Genomic DNA, 19,941 nt, shown 5'->3' with positions numbered 1-19,941 from the left:
TGGGAGGACTGCGCTATTAACCTTATTCACCTGGCGGCCATGTTTGAAATTTGCATTAAAACCGGGTGGCAACTGGGCTGGCATTGCATTAACTTTAATGGCAAGACGGCCGCCGTGTGAATATGGTCAATTGAGCCAGTTTTGGCCCCACACTACTCCCCACCTCCTGCTCAGCAGGCCTGCCCACCCCTCCCCAACCCTCTCCCAGCTCCTCCTGCCTCCTTCTCAGGCCTGCCCACCCCTCCCCACAGCAGTAGGTCCCGATTGTGATGTCACAATCGGACCTAAAATCAGACAGCCCGTTCTGAGACCTGCTTACATAGATCTGCCCATAAACTGAGAAAGACACAATGGTCAGAAATAGGACTTTGTGAGGATAGAATGTGCTGGTGGGACAAAAAAAAAAAAATTGACTACATGGTGTAGTCCCTTTAAGTTTAGTGTGAGGGTTAAGTTCTGCCCCAGAATCCTAGACAGCGCAGGGGAGGAGAGTTGGCTCAGAACGTGGAAGTCGCTGCTGGCTGTCTGCCTCACCGTTATGCAGTCGTTCTGAGAGCCATCGAAGGACAGTGTTTGGTTTTCTTTGTGTCAGGATGAATTCCAGTGCCCGCTCAGATGTGAATTCCACAGAACCATCCACAGCAGCCGTGTTTGGTGGAATTCATTCGGCGCCATTATCAATGCGCTGCTAGGCAACTCCGTTAGAATGAATAACGCATGCCTCTCTGCCAATTATCGTCTATTTTCCGTATGTGGCACAGTCCTGCGATGAGGTATAAATCAGGCTTAATGTTCCATCCTTCCAAAAAGGCGCCCACTTTGAAAACGTGCGATCTAAGCGTGGCTACTGCAGCACAAGCAAAGCTAACATGAAAACATATAAGTGTTTGCAACTAACAAGTTCACCAAGTCATGCAGTTGATCAGAGCGCTGGCATTTTGGATCACACACTGTCCACGATCAATTAATGAAATGGCTCTTTGACTCTTTGTAATGACCTTGCAGTGCCACTGTTAGCGACCTTCCGTTGTTGTAGTTCGAAGTGGCGTTTTAGGGGTGAAAAAAGTTACTATCCTCTAACTTACAGACCTGTAAATCCTTGAGGAGTTACAGGTCTGAAACTGAGGTGCCATTGAAACTAAACTTTTGAGAACCTCGTAACGACATAATTTACATGCAAACAGCCTCCTCTACTCTTCAGGAGGGCAGGAGCCATTCGACGTGCGTCTCGGGGGTCTGACAAACCGTGCGGTCAGACGTGCATGTTGTCGTCGAGACGTGCAAACTGCTGTTTGATGAGGGCCCTTGTTCTGCACGACGCGGGGGTTGGGGTTGGAAGTCAGAAGTGTTTAAAGCAGGAACAATTAACACATTTGTAGTCATGATGGAGTAAGGGGCTCCCTGAGGATAGGTGGCGTTGCTAATTAACACAGAGTATGAGCAGAACGAACACCTGCTGTGGTGTGTGTGTGTGTGTGTGTGTGTGTGTGTGTGTGTGTGTGTGTGTGTGTGTGTGTGTGTGTGTGTGTGTGTGTGTGCGAGCGAGCATTTCATTTCAATGTTTCTCTTGAGTGAGTCCTGGTGTACAAGTATGTGTGTGTGTGTGTGTGTGTGCGTGAGAGAGAGAGAGAGAGAGAGAGAGAGAGAGAGAGAGAGAGAGAGAGATTCATTCCAATGTGTGTCGTCGTTGTGTGTACAGTATGTGCAGGTACAATAACTGTCTGCGTGTGTATGCATACCTAGTTCACATAATGCAGATTCTTCGCGTGGCCGCACAAAAGCGCACGCATGTGTCTGCGTCTGTGTGAGACGTGTGTGCACATGTGAGCTTTCAAATCGCTGCTGTCGGGCAGAAACCTCATATATCCACATTAGAGGTCTTCGGACCTGCCCGAGATCCGAAATTACCCGGGGTCCGACCCGCCCCGAGCCGGGTAACGGGACCGTTTATGCGCAGTGAGGTCGGGGCCGGGTCGGAGCCGCCGCCGTATGTCACGGGTCCTGGGTATTTGATAGTGAAATCGCCGGTTCCTGATACCCGAGGGGAACCGAGTCAGCCGAGATTGAAAAAAGATGCATACAAGTGCACTACAACGATTTCGCCACAAGATGGCCCTAAATGATACAGCAGGTAATCTTAAGCCTAGATAGTGAAATAAAGTTGTTTAGAAACTCAGCCTCAGGAGGAGGACACTGTCTGCCGTGTCTGGGGCAGTTATATTATTATTATCAAAGATATTAACGTAACGTGTTGGTTTGTGGTTCACAATCACAATGGAGTTGTCATCGCGTTTTGTCATGCTCTGCAAAGCATAATGGAAACTTCAAAGCAGACTATTATCAACAACATGCGACAGAAAATGATAGCATTAGCATCATTGGCTAGCCAAAGAAGAAGGAATAAAGAAGACATGGATTTATTTGTATTTACAAACTGTCCACATTGATTGACTTACTGGTCTGGGAAAAGATCATGTTGTGACGAGACGCAGCGCCGCGCTGACAGCAGCAGCAGCAGCAGCTGCAACCATTACCATGGCGACGTTTAGGTAAGAAAGAAGTCTCATACAACTCTTAATAATAACGTTGGTATTCCCTCATTTCGGGGCCACAGGTTCGGGTCTCGGACCTCTCGTTCTGCACGGGTATCGGATCTAATTTGCCTATTAATAGTACGGGGCCGTCGGACCGGGTCCGTCACGTTTCGGGGCGAGACGGGTAACGGTTCTGAAATTCCAAATTATAGACGGGTCCAAATGGGTCCGGCTCCATTTTCCCCGGGTCCTTTTGGGTTCGGGTAGTTACAATTGGACCCGTGAAGACCTCTAATCCACATATAAACTTTGTTTAATCGTAAAGTAATGCCCTACTTCATCATACAAGGGCGCCACACAAAAGCAGGTGAAACTGGCAGATCTACAAGCAAAGCGAGCTGTTGTGATCTTGTAGATCTGCTATATTCACTGTTTTAAATAGTTTTTATTTATATATATATATATATATATATATATATAAAAAGGACAAGGTTTCCTCCTGACAGCAACAATATGTGCATCCATAGGCATCTATCTAAGCACTTCTTCTTTGCGCGCGCGCGTGTGTGTGCACATCTCCCGTGTTCTTTACTTCGAAGTGTTTACCAGCCGACGGACTGGAAGTGGAATTAGCCGGGCTGTGTTGGGCGCCGTCACCGCCAGGTTACCCCCAGACAGCACAATTACCCATGCTCTGTGAAGCACGGAGGCGTGGAGGCAAGGACACAACAGCGCGTCAACCTCTCAATGACACCTGAAAGTTTCAAGCACTTTTTAAGCGTTTAAGAAAAAAGCCTCCAAAGTTGCTGCATAAGTTCTGCGCCAAAGGAGTTGAAGTGTTGTTGTCGTTGTTGTTTTTCTACACACAATTCTGTAGATAGTTTATCAGTTAATGCAAAGGGAGAGTGAGACAGACAGACAGACAGACAGACAGACAGACAAGACAAGACAAGACAAGACAGCTACTGCCTGCTAAATCAAAACAGTTTTCTAAAAAATGTTTGTTTCTACTGTATATCAGTGGTGCTCAAAACGTTTTTATGTCAAGGTCCCCCCAAATAATATGTATTTGGCTGCGGACCTCCATCTAAACATATGTTTGTTTTTTTCAGGGACCCCCAGAAGCAAAGATTTTAGTTAAAAAAAAAAAAGTACATTTTGTTTATTAAAAATTAAAATAAAATCACTTGGTTTTCCAATTGCAAAAATGTTCACAATCTACAAACTCATAGTCACTTTGTGCTGTGCTATGAACTCGTATATCTGCTATTTTTGATTAGACAACCAATGTGCTATATTTATATAGTTACAATCTAAAATCGCACAGATGCCTTTTCCCGTCTTAAAGGGTTAAGAGACGTGAACAGACAAAGCAACATAGCGATAATGGCAACAGGGCAAACATATAGCTGTACATATTACATTACATAAAGATACGACAGAGGTCTTACCATCGATTCTGCTGACCAGCTCCTCCAAGGCCTTGACTTTCCTCTGGATGCCTGGCTGGGCAAACGTATAGTTGTCCTGCACAGAAACACAAGGAGTCAGAGTCAATTCAAACCTATAGTTGTCCTATAGTTATCCTCTTAGCAGGCCGTGATGGCGTCGTAATTTATACTTGGCTGAATAACAAAAATATCCGATCCACACTCAACAAAAGTATAAACGGCTTGTTTGGATCTCTGCTCCACTAGTCCCTCTTAGTTTAAGTCATCATAGCTTAGTTTTTTATTTAGTTTTCGTTAGTGAAAAAAGTAGTCGATGAACATCTTTCGTTATAGTTTTAGTCGACAAAATCAACACTATCCACCTGCAATGACACAATACCAACAAAACTCACCTCCGTGCATTAGTCAAATCTGGAGCATGTACTGAACTTAGGAACATGTAAAGGTCAACCCTACTTTCTTTTCAGTGACATTAACCACATTAAGCCTGGCATATCTATTTCGGGCACATTTCCAAAGGTCATCAAAATGTATTACTTTTTATTATTATTTTTTTTTTTTTCAAACATAATACAGATAGCAGATCTACAGTACAAGCCCACACACAATGTGTCACATCGCGACACGTTGTGAACTTGTAGAATCTAGTATAGTAGATAGCTTTATAATAGGGCATTAATATGAAGAAGAAAAATCACACCCGGTGTGAAGTGAGCGGTGCCATTTATAGTTAAAATTTCATTAAGTGCAGCGCAAAGGTTGGCCACTGTGACTCTGACCGTACGTACGAACAGACACCAATTTGACCAATGACAGTCCGGACAGACATGGGACAAAAAGACAAAGCCAGATGTAGGAGCGGTTAGCACCGCTCAAAAATACATTATATAACAATATACTGTATAAGGTTTCTGCTAAATATGTCATAAAAAATATATATAGATATAGTGCACACACACTCTCAAAACATCACCTGGCCGATGATTCACACCCACCCACTAATCCATGAGAAGTTTACCATGGTGAACTCTCACAGGAAGGCACATTTGCTTGAATATCTTATCCTTTTGCCCACTCTGGCCCCTGTGGTCTCGTGTTCTGTGACAGAACACGAGACCATTTCTGAGGGCACGAGGAACAAGTAATCATTGTCAATAGGCAGCCAGCGTCCCTTCCTTCCCCTGATAAGTGTCTGGCTGTTCCTTTGTTAACGTTCCCCGCCATTTAGATAATTACCATCAAGCCCAGCTCTAATGCACCCTGGTAAACAACACTCCAGACTGGCTGCCTTTTGAAATAATGACGCTAGATTCTATGTATGTCAACCGCTGTGGTATAATGAGTGGAGGAGAGTGCTGGTTCCACGACTGACACACATGCCAGTGTTGAAGCAGGTCCACTAGACCAGTGGTTCTCTAACATGGGACCCCTCACCCCGACGAGCACTAAGAGTTGAGGCATAGCATTTTGTATAACACGGTTCTATTGTGAAATACTGCTAATTGTGAAAATAGCAGATCTACATGCTCACAACGCCTCGCAACGATCGGCTATTTTGCACATTTTCTGTCTCTAATATTTGACAATTTAGCCAATGTTTTATTTGTCATTTTAGAGGTACTAAAATGGCCTTAAATTGTCACTTTAGAAATGTTTAGATACCCTACACTTAAACTTTATGATGGTTTGCTTTGAGTGAGAAAACAATGTTTCACATTAAGCTAATCATCTGGGGACCCCCCCAAAATAATTTGGGGACCACTCTGGGGGTCCCGACCCACAGGTTGAGAACCACTGCACTAGTCTAGTAAACTTGTGTCAACAGACGCTCAACCTCGGAGGAAAGCCTGGTATTCGTTCTAAAACCAGCCGTTTGATCCAGTTAAAAAGCTTTGCTGGTTCTGGCCGCCTGACGACTACAACAAACTACAGCATGACGTGACGTTATTTCTATAATAATGAGAATAAATTAGTTTATTTGCGTTAGTCACGCTACGAGTTAGAATAGAATATGGACATACCAAATTATTATTATTATACCACACAATTATACCAATTTAAATATTTTTGAGGTGCAGGGTACCGGTGGTTCCGGCTAGGGTTAGACTTAAACTTGCAGTTGTGCATGCGTGCTCCTGCGTGTTAGGACTTTCATGACTACTGATTTCTAGAAGTTGACCTAAATGTAGAAACTGTACACTAAATATTTTTCACCCACTAACAAATCATCAATTATCGTGGAAACGTTTAAAATAGATCCAGTAAAGGGTTAAACAATATTCGGTAGGAGGGACGAACCTGAGGGTTGGTGAATTAACAGAGTTATCGATTGGCTCTGGGAGGCCGATTATAAACAAGCTCCGATCTGATTGGACTAAAGCCATAGCAGGCTGGTCTGAGGCTGGAGATAGCACTTCATTGATTGGCTGCTTCGTTACACAAGGGTGCCGCGCACCGAAAATAGCTAAATGTGTGTCAGTCTGTCTGTACCATATAGACCATAAAGAAGAATGGACAGCGTCAGGCCAATGGTTTCTACAGAACGTAAATTAAGCCTATTTTTCAGCAATTGCAAATCCGCCGTCTTTCTTAGAAATTAACATGGAAATTAATCACATGAATGCTATTGGCTGGAGGGCGGGTCTTCACTCTGTGGAACCAGTAGAAATGTGACCATAATTTACTAAAAGCATATCATGATGCAAAAAAAAAAAAATACCGCACCACAGTAACTGGTGTGATAAAAAAATATATATTTTCGACGGCTCGACTCAAACAATTGGCGTAGATTCCGGGGGCTTAAAACTACGTGTCGATTCGTCGAATTTTAGAAGACAGCCCTAGTCAATATGTGCTGAAATCAACACTTCGAGTCGTCACTTGGAACTATAATTAGACCATTCATGAAGAAAAAAGTAACTCTGGAACAGCCAAAATTAGCGCTTTTGTCTGTGGTATATTTAGCCCCATTTTAGCTGTGAGGAGAGGTCGCGAGATCTCCGAAGAGGGACATCAATAACAGAAATCCACCAAACCAGGTAGGAACAAATCATGATCGAAGGCAAATTAAGGGGGGCATACGTTTTAGCCTGGAATTGTCCTTTAATAGGAATAGCAGATTCAACGAGAACCCGGACGTGGCTTCATTTACAGCGAACAAGGCTAGCCTCTTGGCCTGTACAGTACATTTTCTGACTCTATCCACCTGTTTCCGCAAACATTTACTGGAGCATTATGAGTAGGACACTTCCGGTAAACAGCAGACATACAAGCTCACGTCACGTCGCAGATGCAAGCGTTGTGAGCTTGTAGATCACACTCGGCTGCGGCGCCGGAAGCTCCGTGCAACTTCTGCGCAATGAACGATGGGATGTTGGAAAGTTGTGGATATTTGTACATACACTGAGACTCTCTCTCTCTCTCTCTCTCTCTATGTTCCCCCATTTTAAGTTATCTGGCTGTGTTGTACATCAAATAGCATCAATAGATGATAGGCTTACATTGGATCACAATGTGACATGTTGTGAGCTTGTATATCTGCCCCCCCCCCCTTTCCTCTCTACCATGTACCTCCCCCTCTGACTCCCTTCATCTCCCTCTTTCAGTCTTTCATCTCTCTCTCGTTGTGATTTGTTCAGCTGAGGTAAGAAGAAGAAATCTATGTTGGCAGTATATTATTCATCCATTCACCACCCCCCACACACACACACACACCCCTGTATCGGTATCACGCTCACTGCAGTGCTGCTATGACAACTCACTGCATTTCCCTCAGGATCAATAAAGATCTATCTATCTACACACACTATTTCTGTCTCTGTACCAGTCAGGTACACTAACAGCCACACCTCCCTCTCCCTCTCTCTTTCTCTCCCTCTCCCTCTCCCAGGGTTGTGTTCTATTAGCGGTGACAATGGCAGCACTACTGCACCAGCTGAGACTGGCTCCTATTGTAGCTCTACCTATCAGCCAGGTGGACATGACCGTGACAAGAAACTGAATATGTGGTTTTGTGTGCGATAACACCAGCATGACGGCGGCAAGACCAACTAGCACTCAAAGGAACTTAGGTCAAATTGAACGTTGTTTTCCGGCAATTCTCTCCCCTCTGGGCTCAGCACGTATCGACACCTCTTCCCCCGCGGCAGAGGGATTCCATAAAGGTCTTCTAAATGTGTATTAACATTTCAATGCCAATCAAAACTCACATGTACTGGCTAAGCTTAATTTGGTTTACTTACAGGCAGTAAAACAGGGTTTGGTAATGGTCAAATTTACACTCAAGTGAAACATGGATCTATATGAACGCTGAGGATTTTTTTTGATAAGGGATTAAATGTCAAGTCCCACTCACATCTTCATGTGGCTTAGAGGCAGAAAACAACAAGGTCGCTTTGCAACGCAGGTTCAGAGTTGACAGTGAGAGATGCAAATGATCCATTAATGTAAACAATGGGTTGTCTTTATTTTTTGAGCAGTGGTAAACCGCTCCATAGAGTGGCTGTGCGTGTGTCTGTAGCCACAATTTCCTCAGCGTTTTGCCATAGCAATGTGTGTGTGTGTAGCCTGTACTTGTCATGTGAAGCTCAACCAATCCTAGACTTGTAGCCTGTACAACCTTAGTGGCTGTGCGTGTGTCTGTAGCCACTTTTTCCTCAGCGTTTTGCCATAGCAATGTGTGTGTGTGTAGCCTGTATTACATCACCAATTACATCCTAGACCTATATCCTAGTCTGAAGACGTTATGCAAGCACGACCACTGCTCACTTCACATTGGGTGTGATTCTTTTTTTTTTTCTGCCAGGGGGAGGAAGTGAAAACGGTCCAAATAGCCAAAAACTAAAGTCATATGTGGTATGAAGGCACTTTATTTCATATTTATAAAACGTTTCAGATGGGGAACAAAACAAGAACTTTTGGCTTGAATATTTAGGAAACGTCATGGAAGGGGAGCAGCGATATTCCACTTCAAAATCAGTTAGAATGACTGCTTAATTATGACAGAATAAATATGTGCAGATTTTGAGAAAGAAGCATAAGGTGATTGGCCAATGACCTGTTGTATGCATCAGAGCGTGCGTGCAGGAGTGCACGAGTCGGTGTATGTGACGGCGAGTGAGAGACAAAAGTGCAGACAATCCTAGAGACTCAGAGGACTCTGGCTGGGATTTTGAGTGTGTGTGTAATTTATCATCAATGTGTCACAACAGTGAGGAGTCAATTTCCCTTGCTCCGCTAAACAACCCCTCATAATTCCTCCTATCCTTCAGCTCCATCATTCTCTCCATCCTCTGCCTCTCGTCTCTCTTCAGTCTCAATCCCAAACTCTCCTAGCATGCCTGACCTTTGCTAAAGGGGCATGAACGCCTAGACTGATTTTCAAATGTGTTTTCTAGTTAAAACAACAAAAAACCATAGCAAGCAGCGTAAAATTGACCTAATAGTACGCTGTGATGCAAGCTACATAGCTGCAACTAATACAACCAGTAAGACGCCTAAGGGTGAAAAGCGGGCGAGGTCGCTTTTTGCCCTTAGGCCATCTGTCTTGGCCATATCCTGTATGGATTCTGTTAGTGTGGTTCTCCTAACAGGGCATCATCTGGGATACAATCCCTTTTATGCTCATATATGGAGATCTCTAACAGAATCCCTTTTATGCCCATATATGGATATCCCTGCTCTGAGTATCCGACATCACTGTGATGTCACCTGTGAGGTCACAGTGATGTGTCAGGGGAATCACAGTGTCAGGCATTACCCATCCAGACGGACGTCTACGGACCAGCTGTGATGGTTCTGATAGTAAACTGCGACCTATGGTCGCAATTAATAATGACATGGCGACTCGATCGCTACCGCTCGCTCGGCGGTGTCTCACATGGCTCATGGTCGCCTGATACGGCGCGCCTCCGTCATTTCCGCAGAAAACAAGCGCTCTGCCCTTGGTCCATTGTTGGAACCGGAACAGCGTTTTGATTCACGCCCCTGGGTTAGTGTCAAAGTGTCCTTGAGAAAGACACTGAACCTCTAACTGCTCCAGATGAGCGGGTTGGTGCCTGGCGGTTGGACAAATGTGAATCTTTTAAGAGACAATGTACTTGCGGTGGTGTTGTCCTTTCTACAGTATGTGTGCACATGCACACGCAACTTTCTTTTTTTGTGGAAATGGCTTTGGTTCCCTTACTCTGGGTTAGATCGCTGCTTTCTGGCTCATCTGCACTATCTACACACACAAACACACAAACACGCTTACTCTCGGCTACTAACACACTCTGAAAAAAAAGAAGAAATCGCACCAGTCATACAGCAATGGCAAACAAACACATATGCCAGCCTGGCGTACAGAGAGAGCACATCGTCCACTCCCATCGCGTGGGGGGGGGTGCGCGACACACACACACACACACACACACACACACACACACACACACACACACACACACACACACACACACACACACACACACACACACACACACACACACACACACACACACACACACACACACACACACACACACACATGTAAACAAGTTAAATCCTGATGCACAAACCCCAAAACAGCCAGTCACACAGATTGCTGTCACTATTCAGACACACATGGACACACACACACACACACACGCACTATCTGCCTTCTGGTGTTTTTGTGTGCGTGTGCGTGCCTGTCTGTCTGTGTGTGTGTGTGTGTGTGTGTGTGTGTGTGTGTGTGTGTGTGTGTGTGTGTGTGTGAGAGAGAGATGAGTGACAGCCCATGGTAGCGCAGAGGACCCTCTGGGAGAGGAGGAACAGAATGTGTCGTCTGGCCTGAACTGGTTGCCGTCTGCTAGACATCGGACCCTTCGGACCCCCTGCTCTGTCTCCGCGGAGACACCGTCTCTACTCAACGCCGTCAGGGCATCTGGAAACAGACGGTTGCCTTTGATGCTCGGCACATGCTCTCTCTCTCTGTCTCTCTTCCCAATTGGCTCTCTTAATATCTCGGCAGTGAAGCAGGAATTGTTTACAACTAGCTCAGTCAGAGTCAGAGTTGGCCAAATGTGTCTTTATTTCTTACATTTTTCCAACGACTCCCAGAACCACTGGTAAATTCACATAATTTCTAAAACGTTTTAAACTACGGGCCATAACACAGACACCAGTAAGACTCCGTAATCGGGAGATAAGCGACCGTCAGGTCGCATACACAAACTTTAGAAGGCAATGGTAGGCAATCAGGGGGGAAATGGGACAGATACATGTTGATGACATGACTTTAGAGATACTGTGTACTGCTTTGCGTGATTTTAGGGCAAAATCTGTAGGAGCAGTGTCCAAAAATGTGTTTTGCAAAAATCGGGTTTCTGAAGCCCTACAACATTTTGCTTAGAAATATTGATATCACAAGTCCAGTTCCAATGCCAATATGATCGAAATTAATACTGCATAAAGGCAAATAGCATTGCTTTCTATTCAATAACAGTTGTACAAGTCAAGTTGTTGATGTAATTTGGTTTAACAATTTACAGGTGAGCATGTTCAAACAAAGTCGGTCAATGTTTTACCATTAACAATAACAGTAAAATACATATTCCTATTTTCTAGTTTTTCATACGTACCCCCTGCAGTACCCCCTGTGTACCCCAATTTGAGAAACACTGTTCTATCCTACCAAGACCTCTAGTACTGCTGGTTCTCTATCTCTATCCTACTGGGACCTCTAGTTGTCCATCCTATCAGGTAGTTATTTTGCAATCACTTGGGGTTACAGGTCTAATTGGTTCCTGATTAGAAGCTAACAAGGACAACGACACTAGGGTTCCAGGTAGAATATTAAACCAGCAGGGTTCACAACCCTGCTTGTGTGCCAGGCCACTGATGTAAAACACAACTGACAGCATCCTGCTGGGTGCCCTCTGAACAAAAGGATACAGGAAAAAAAAGAAAAGACCGAGTGGTGCGCGAAACGGGCGGCAGTGTGCAAACGTGATTGACATAACGTGAGCTTGATTTTTTTATTTGCGTGCTCCGAAATTCACTCCGATATTCGGCCCGAAAAACGCAGCAGTGTGCAACCACCTTTACTCCTGGAGGAGAGGGAGAGTGGCGACCACTTTCCACAACTTTCACACAAAAGTGTGACTGCCTGGAATGTTTAGGGAGCCACAGGAGACTTTGAGGGCTACTGATTTGTGTGAATGATTTCTGCAGCGTGCAGTATACCAGAGCAATCGTGAACAATAAGTCGGTTTGTAGGCAAGTAGGCAGTGATTCTCAACCGTTTTTTTAATATCAAGGACAGGGATCATGACTGTGACTCAGCTATGCAAACAGGGACACATCAAATATTGTTAAAGGTGTTTGCCATAAGTGATTTGTGTGTTAGAATATGTGTTAAATAGCTCTATATTCTGAATAGCAATGATGGCTTCAAAGTGTTTGTTCAGTAAAGGGGATCTCTCCAGCTAAAGGTCCTACACCATGAATTTTCACTTTTCCTATTGTAATACCTTTTTTTGTGGTCCTCCTAGCACCTTCAATCCTCACAAAGTCCTATTTCTGAGCATTGTGTCTTCTCTGTTTTTGGGAAGGCAGAGGTGAAAATCTTTCCACGGGTTCTCAGAAAAGGCTGTACTGATAGCTGACGAGTGTGACGTCACACTCGTCTCATTTACCAATTTGTAGTTATATTGGGGCTCCTTAAACTGAGAAAGAATAAAGTGCTGTGATTCAACGACCATCACCTAAACATTTTATATTCTAAGTATATAAAAAAGCAATGTAAAATGTGGGGTACAGTTCCAGCAAGAATTTCAAACCACTTTCACCCTTGTCCAGGATCTCAGAGGCTGGGGTGCATCTGCACAGGCAGAACTGCCCCCCCCCCCCTCAGGCCAAGGTGGTACTGCATCTGAAAGTCCTCTGAGAGCCATTCAAAAATTAGAGGGGCTCTCTATTCAGGAGTGGTAATTTAGCCTCAAACCTTTTGTGTACTTTTTAAATGCATGGTTACCTTTAAGTAAACATGAAATTCATTTTCAGGTCAGGATGAATAATGTATCTATTTATTTATTTATTTATTTGTTTATTAATTTATTTATTTACAAAAATACCCGTTAACCGTTTTCAACGACTTCTCGACAAAGCATCTAGTCAGGTCACGTGATGTACAACCACATGAAGGCCAGATTACACAAGGCAGTATTTCTGTGGTTGCTGTCTGCAAGGACAGATGGGAATATTTCCTCATATGAGCTTGCACATGATCTGCATGATCAGATTTTTTGTTAGAATTTCAACCTAATGAATGATAATGAATACCTTCTCATCCCGCGAGGGAAATTCAGATATCGCAGCCCAACCCAGCTGCTTTTTTTCTCCAGCTTAACCCAGCTGAACCCGGTGCTGCTCACAAGGAGCGCGGGGGAGAGGGGAGCAGTGATAGCTGGAGCGGGGGATCGTACCTGCGACCTCTGGGGCCTCCGGAGTCCTAGGTGTGGACACTAACCACTCAGCTATCACTGCTCTATAATGACATGCCAAAGATAGCTAGGCCAGGCTGAAAGGGTTTAACCTATTTCATATGTGAACTACCTGGGTAAACTCGCTGATGTGACTTCAAAGTATGATCCGCATGTTTGTGTGTGTGTGTGTGTGTGTGTGTGTGTGTGTGTGTGTGTGTGTGTGTGTGTGTGTGTGTGTGTGTGTGTGCGTGCGTGCGTGCGTGCGTGCGTGCGTGCGTTGCTGTTGCAGCCAGCAGCTGCTACTGTAGGCTGCCCGTTTGATGTGGAAATGTGCCGTGGAATTGAGGCAACACATGCACACACATGCCATGTGCATGCACCACTTTGCGTGTGCTTGCCTATACACACACAGTCACACCGAAATCAGGAAAGCAGGTGCAAATACAGGTGAGATCCTGTTGGGACAGTGTGTGTGTGTGTGTGTGTGTGTGTGTGTGTGTGTGGATTCCAAACATCCCCAACAAAGAAAAATGGACCTAAGCCAAGACAACAGATCTTCTGCCAGGCAGTAAGCGCGCGCGCGCACACACGCACGCACGCACGCACACACACACGCACGCACGCACGCACGCGGCTGCTCGCTGTCATCCCAGAAATTAATACTTTTTTGTTTGGAAGTGAGACTCAATTATTGTCATTGTTTTCCATGTCCGCTGTGTTGAGCTGAGGCTGTTGTCTCTTACACTACTAATTAGGCCGGGCCTCCTCCTAGCTAACAGACGGTTAGCGCGGGCGTTCTCACACGAGGAGGCTACGGCGGAAAGTAGCAAATCTAAGAACTTAACACAGTCAATGTTTAGGTGAAACTGCAGGGGGGGCTTTCAAAACATCTCAGAAGTTCCACACAGACATACTTTGTTTGACTGGATCTCGCCTTCCGTAGAGCGGTGATTAACTCATTCCAAACACGAAATTTCTCGTCATTTTTGTTTATGCTAGAGGTCGATCTTCCACAGCCTTCCGCAGCCCGTGAATGATCCTATGACTACAAATCCCAGAATGCAAGCGGAAATGATGTCATCAAAAACAATTCTATCCCATCCACTGTAACGTCTAATAAATTCCACAAAGATACAGTAGACTTTGTTGGTTTGACAAGATCTCACCTTTCGAACAGCGGTGGTTAACCACTTCAAAGTTCCACAGGGCTCTGCACTAGTGTATTTTCTGTTTTGGCTCTTTACTCTGTTAAATATCTATGCTGAAAATAGCAATGTGACACGTTGTGAGCTTGTCAATGTTGGGGTTTAAGTGGTCAAGTGCAGGTCGAGACACGAGAGTGTCATCCTTGATGTCACCGTTGACTGCGAATGCACTGAATGCAAGCGTGCACCTGCATGTGCGCGACTGCGCGTGTGCAGTAATCAAAGTAGCCTACTCTCATTCATCGGCCTGTCCCTGGCTCTCTCTCTTTGTCTGTCCACCCCCCACCACCATCGTTTAAGTCCAATAGTATGCGGTGGTGGATATTAGAGGGGTCATCGCGAGGTGAGAGTTGATCACAAACTAATTACCTCAGCCGGTGTCAGAGTGTTTAGAGAGAGTTAAAAGAGAAATAGTGGCATTACCTGGTGCCCTGCACATAATTAGACTGGAGAAAGGGTCACACACACACACACACACAAACACAGACAGATGCACGTAGGGATACACGCACACACAAGAACAAATGTCATATGCATAGAAAAAAAAACAGACATGTAGAACAGGGGTCCTCAAATAGAAATCTTGAAGGTCAACAAATATTGTTTTAAACAGGCAAAGGTCTGGTTATTATTATAATTATTACACACAATGGCGTAACAATGAGTTATTTAGCATAATTTGACCAATTTATACACAGTGCCAGAATGAAATTTGAAACGACTGATCATGAAATATGAACTAATAATAACAAGTAATAGGCTGCTATTAGAAAAGATAAAGATATAAAGGTTTATGTTTCAAAATCAAAAGGGAGGACATAAGACCAGACGAAGGTTATTATGAATAATATTGCTGTGCAATTTTGCTTTGTCGCTAGCAAAGTTTCCTGCAAGTTTCCGCATCTGTAAGCTCAATGCATCGCGGATGCGACACATTGTGCGCTTGTAGATCAGCCACTTTCGGCATGCAACACGTTGTACTACAAAGTCAGGCTTTACTTGGGAGATATGTGTGTGTTGGACGGACGAGGCGATTGCACAAAGCCCTGCAAAATAAACATCCAATGCAAGGGACAGTAGTGGGGAACAGCGCCGAGCTATAGGAGCAACAATTACATTTACTCAGATTACTTTTACCCCGAGCCTCCAAATTAAGGAAAAATCAATTAATACCCTGGCACTCGGCGATTAAATATGTTTTTAATCAACGGCATCTAAGGTCACGGGTACAAGCGGACGGAATGGGTTTTCTCAGACGGGTGGCTGGTATCTCCCTTAGAGATGGAGTGAAAGTTCAGTCACCCGGGAGAGACTTGGAGTAGAACCGCTGCTCCTACACTTGGAAAGGAGTCAGTCGTGTGTAAAATGAATGAGTGTAAAATGAAACATTTTACACTCCCAAGAGCTAAAGATCTATACAAGTCCATTTGGTTACAAACTCTCCATCATTTATCTATGTATATATAGTATGTGTAGTATATGTGATTAACCTGCTCTCGCAGAAAAGAGTTAAAGAGCGCGCGCACGCACACGCACGCACACACACGCACGCACACGCACACACACACACACACACACACACACACAGCTGGTTACCTGGATGCCGTCCAGTAGTTTGCTCATGCACCAGAAGCTGTCAGCTTCAATGTTTCTCAGAGCCTCCTCCTGTAGACTGGACACATCAAAATTCTCCACCTCTTCCTCTACAGACAGAGAGAGAGAGAGAGAGAGAGAGAGAGAGAGAGAGAGAGAGATGGAGAGAGAGAGAGAGAGATTTAGCAATAAACACATGCAGTTGCCCTTCAGCTTCAGAAGTCATTAATAACCACAACATGTGAAGAAAGAGATAGGAGAGAGGTAGAGACACTATATGTGTGCATATGTAGAGATGAAAAGACAGATAGATAGAGGGGAGGCAGTAGAGAAATGGACAGATGGAGGTAGGGGAGATGAAAAGAAAAGAGAGTGAAAGTAAGAGTTAAACAAACAAAAAAAACTAAAAACTAAAATAAGAAACATGGGAACACCTAGGACCACAAAGGAAATAAGTAATCAAGCCGTTTTTTGTGTTTTCCTTTTGGCATTGGGTGCGTAATCGTACTTGCTGTACTGTTTGCAAAGTGTAAACAGAGTATTCAATATATCAAATTGAGAAAATCTGGAAGAGAATGCTAGGGATGTAACTCTACAAGGGAACGAGAGAGCCTGAAAAAGAAACCCTGCAAGGGAACAAGAGAGCCTGCTAAGAAAAGAGAATGGGAGAGACTGCAAGGGAACAGGTAACAGTTTGAAATATTGTCCAAAGGGGTTACTTTTTAATGATTTCTTGCACCTACGCATCACTTACTATAAAGGAAAAAAAGACCCCCCAAAAGATCTTCTTTAAGTAGAATGTGAGGGGTCTAACTAGGAGTTTTTCATGATTCTGAAAAAAAAAAAAAAAAAAAACATTCCTTGCGCTAAATATGGACCCCACAAAAATTTGAAAAGTGATGACTCATCACTTTTCACCACAAAACTATATGCTTGCAATTTTTTTCCTTTATAGTAAGTGAATGGGTAGGTGCATACATCATTAAAAATGAACCCCTTTGGGGCAATATTTCAGCCTGTTACCTGGCAGAATCTTAAAATATACCCTTTAAAGAATAAGAAAAAACAGGTGGCGAAGATAAAATAAATCCCTATGTGTGTGGACCCCCCTTTCCTACTAGACTAGAATGAGAAAGCCTGCTAGCGAAAGAGGGAATGAGACCCTTCTAGGGAGAGAGGTAAGTCTGCACCAAGTAGTTAGGAAACCCTTTTTAGACATTTTAGAACACGGCGCGGAGAGCAACTTAGCAGCGCGGTGGCGTAAGACTGTCTCCACCAGTCAGACGCTGCGTTGGACTGCATGTCGCCTGCTTTCAGTGTCCCTTACAGGCTTGCCAATGAGCGCCGTGCGGCTGACTGGAACAGCGAGTGTCATCCAGTGCCGTTAATGCCAGCGGTGTGTGACAGAGTGCTGGGTTTGTGAAAGGACTATGACAAGAAAACACTGACAGCCACTGGGAGAGGAGACCGGATCTAGTGTGATTAGCAATGAGAGAGAGAGAGAGAGAGAGAGAACTCTGGTAAGTATGTGTGTATTATGTGCATATATGTCTGTGTGTACATTTATGGAATACCGTCTTCAGCATGTGTGTGTATGTGTGTGTGTGACACCAAAATGACAAAACCTTTGTCATTTTGCCTATGCCCCCCCCCCCCCACACACCCACACACACACACACACACACACACACACACACACACACACCTGGCAATCTTGCCTGGTATCCTTGGCAACTCCAGTGAGCAGCAGAGTCTATTAGATGGTTGTGGTGTGTGTGTGTGTGTGTGTGCGTGCGTGCGTGCGTGCGTGCGTGCGTGCGTGCGTGCGTGCGTGCGTGCGTGCGTGCGCGCGCGCGCGTGTGCATGTGTCCGCATGTGTGCGTGTGCATCTGTCAGAGAGGGAGAAACAGACCCAGAGAGAGGCGAGGGAGATAGAAAGTGAGGCAAGAGAGGCATGACAGACACACAACCACTCACACACACACACACACACACACACACACACACACACACACACACACACACACACACACACACACTTCTACAATTATGTCATATTTCCATTCCCGAGTCGGAATATCTCAGGACCCTCTGCCAGGTCCCCAACCAGCGTTTGAGAAACCAGTCGGTTTGACACAACCATTCTGCAGGGTTCAGGCATTCTGATGAACCTCCTGACTGTCCCCCTCCCACCACACACACACACACACAAACACACACACACAGAAGACAAGAGCATCTTCCAATGAGTCTTTTGTCTCCGCTAGTGTCTGTCCTGGGCCTCGATCCAAACCCAGACCTTGACTCTACAGCAGATTAGGAGGGACAGCTTCCAAGTGTACAGCGGGGGTCAAACTGGAATTGGGCATAGCTCATCACAATAACAAGGACACAGAGGGAGAGAGAGAGAGAGAGAGAGAGAGAGAGAGAGAGTTAGAGAGAGAGAGAGCGTGAGAGAGGGAGGGAAAGAGAGAGAGAGGGAGGGAGAGAGGGCGAGAGAGAGAGAGATTATGTGTAATTGCAGTGAGTGCAGTCACTGTGTCTAGTCTGACATCGGAACGCAAGGCAACAGTGGCCCCTGTGGTCAAAGCAGGAAGTACCCCGGTGCCACTGGCTGCCATCCCGATTGAGGCTGCAGGTACACAGGACAAATCTTCTGTGTCGACTGACAAACTCTTGAGAGTGTGCAAGTGTAACCAAATGGATCCGGGGGTGATCGAGGGATCATTTGGTTACACTTGTACACCCTCAGAGTTACAAATTCATAAGAGAGCCGAGAGCCATGGGATGTCAGGCACTCCAGGCTGTCTATGGCTCAACTATCATCAGACAAGCCCCAGATGATTATGTATTTATTCATGTCAAACTACATAATCACAAATCTTCATCAAAATATGGTAACCTTAGAGAAACCCTGAGACACAGGATCAAATAAATACCAGTAAGACTCCCTAATCGGGTGATAAGCGACCGTCAGGTCGCAGCGTGATTTTAGGGCAAAATGTGTAGGAGCAGTGTCCAAAAAATGTGTTTGAAAAAATATATGGGACAGATCCATGTTGATGACATGAGTGTAGACATACTGTGTACCGATTTGCGTAATTTTAGGGCAAAATCTGTAGGGGCAGTGTCCAAAAATGTGTTTGAAAAAGTCGGCCTGATGGTGGCGCTATATGGGACAGATCAATGTTGATGGCATGAGTGTAGACATACTGTGTACCGATTTGCGTGATTTTAGGGCAAAAATCTGAAGGAGCAGTGTCCAAAAATTTGTTTGAAAGAATGGGCCTGATGGTGGCGCTATATGGGACAGATCCATGTTGATGACATGAGTGTAGATATACTGTGTACCGATTTGCGTGATTTTAGGGCGAAATCTGTAGGAGCAGTGTCCAAAAATGTGTTTGAAAAAAATGGGCCTGATGGTGGCGCTATATGGGACAGATTCATGTTGATGGCTCTCTTGGCGCCGCCGAGGCGGGTGCGTGGGTACCGGCCCCGGCTCTCCCGGTCGATCCTAGCCCGAGTTACGGCATTTTATGTGCGCTGCAGTGGCGGGGGTCCTCCACTAGGGGTGCGACCACTTTTGCATCTATTCTGGAGCACCAGGAGTCGGTGGTCCCTGGGAATTCCCCGTGAACAGCCCGGTTTGGGGTGGTCATTGGTCATTTTAGCACTTTTTGGCGGCGGCGACAGGGGGTCCCTGGGGGTCCCT

At 45.0% G+C, this 19,941-nt stretch overlaps 1 protein-coding gene across 2 annotated transcripts in view; it reads right to left on the bottom strand.

The window, feature by feature from the left end:
* The window catches only part of tbc1d22a (TBC1 domain family, member 22a), a 175,038-nt gene that overhangs the window by 59,705 nt on the left and 95,392 nt on the right, over window positions 1–19,941 (bottom strand). For both annotated transcript variants that reach the window (XM_080754694.1, XM_080754695.1), the window contains exons 10-11: window positions 16,230–16,336; window positions 3,986–4,061 (exon numbers count right to left, since the gene is read on the bottom strand). In XM_080754694.1, coding sequence (XP_080610820.1) covers window positions 3,986–4,061; window positions 16,230–16,336 — 183 coding nt within the window. The remainder of the gene's footprint in view (window positions 1–3,985; window positions 4,062–16,229; window positions 16,337–19,941) is intronic.

Source organism: Nannobrachium achirus, assembly GCF_963921795.1.
Source record: "Nannobrachium achirus genome assembly, chromosome: 23".
Taxonomy (NCBI): domain Eukaryota; kingdom Metazoa; phylum Chordata; class Actinopteri; order Myctophiformes; family Myctophidae; genus Nannobrachium; species Nannobrachium achirus.
This window is presented reverse-complemented; position numbering and strand designations above follow the sequence as displayed.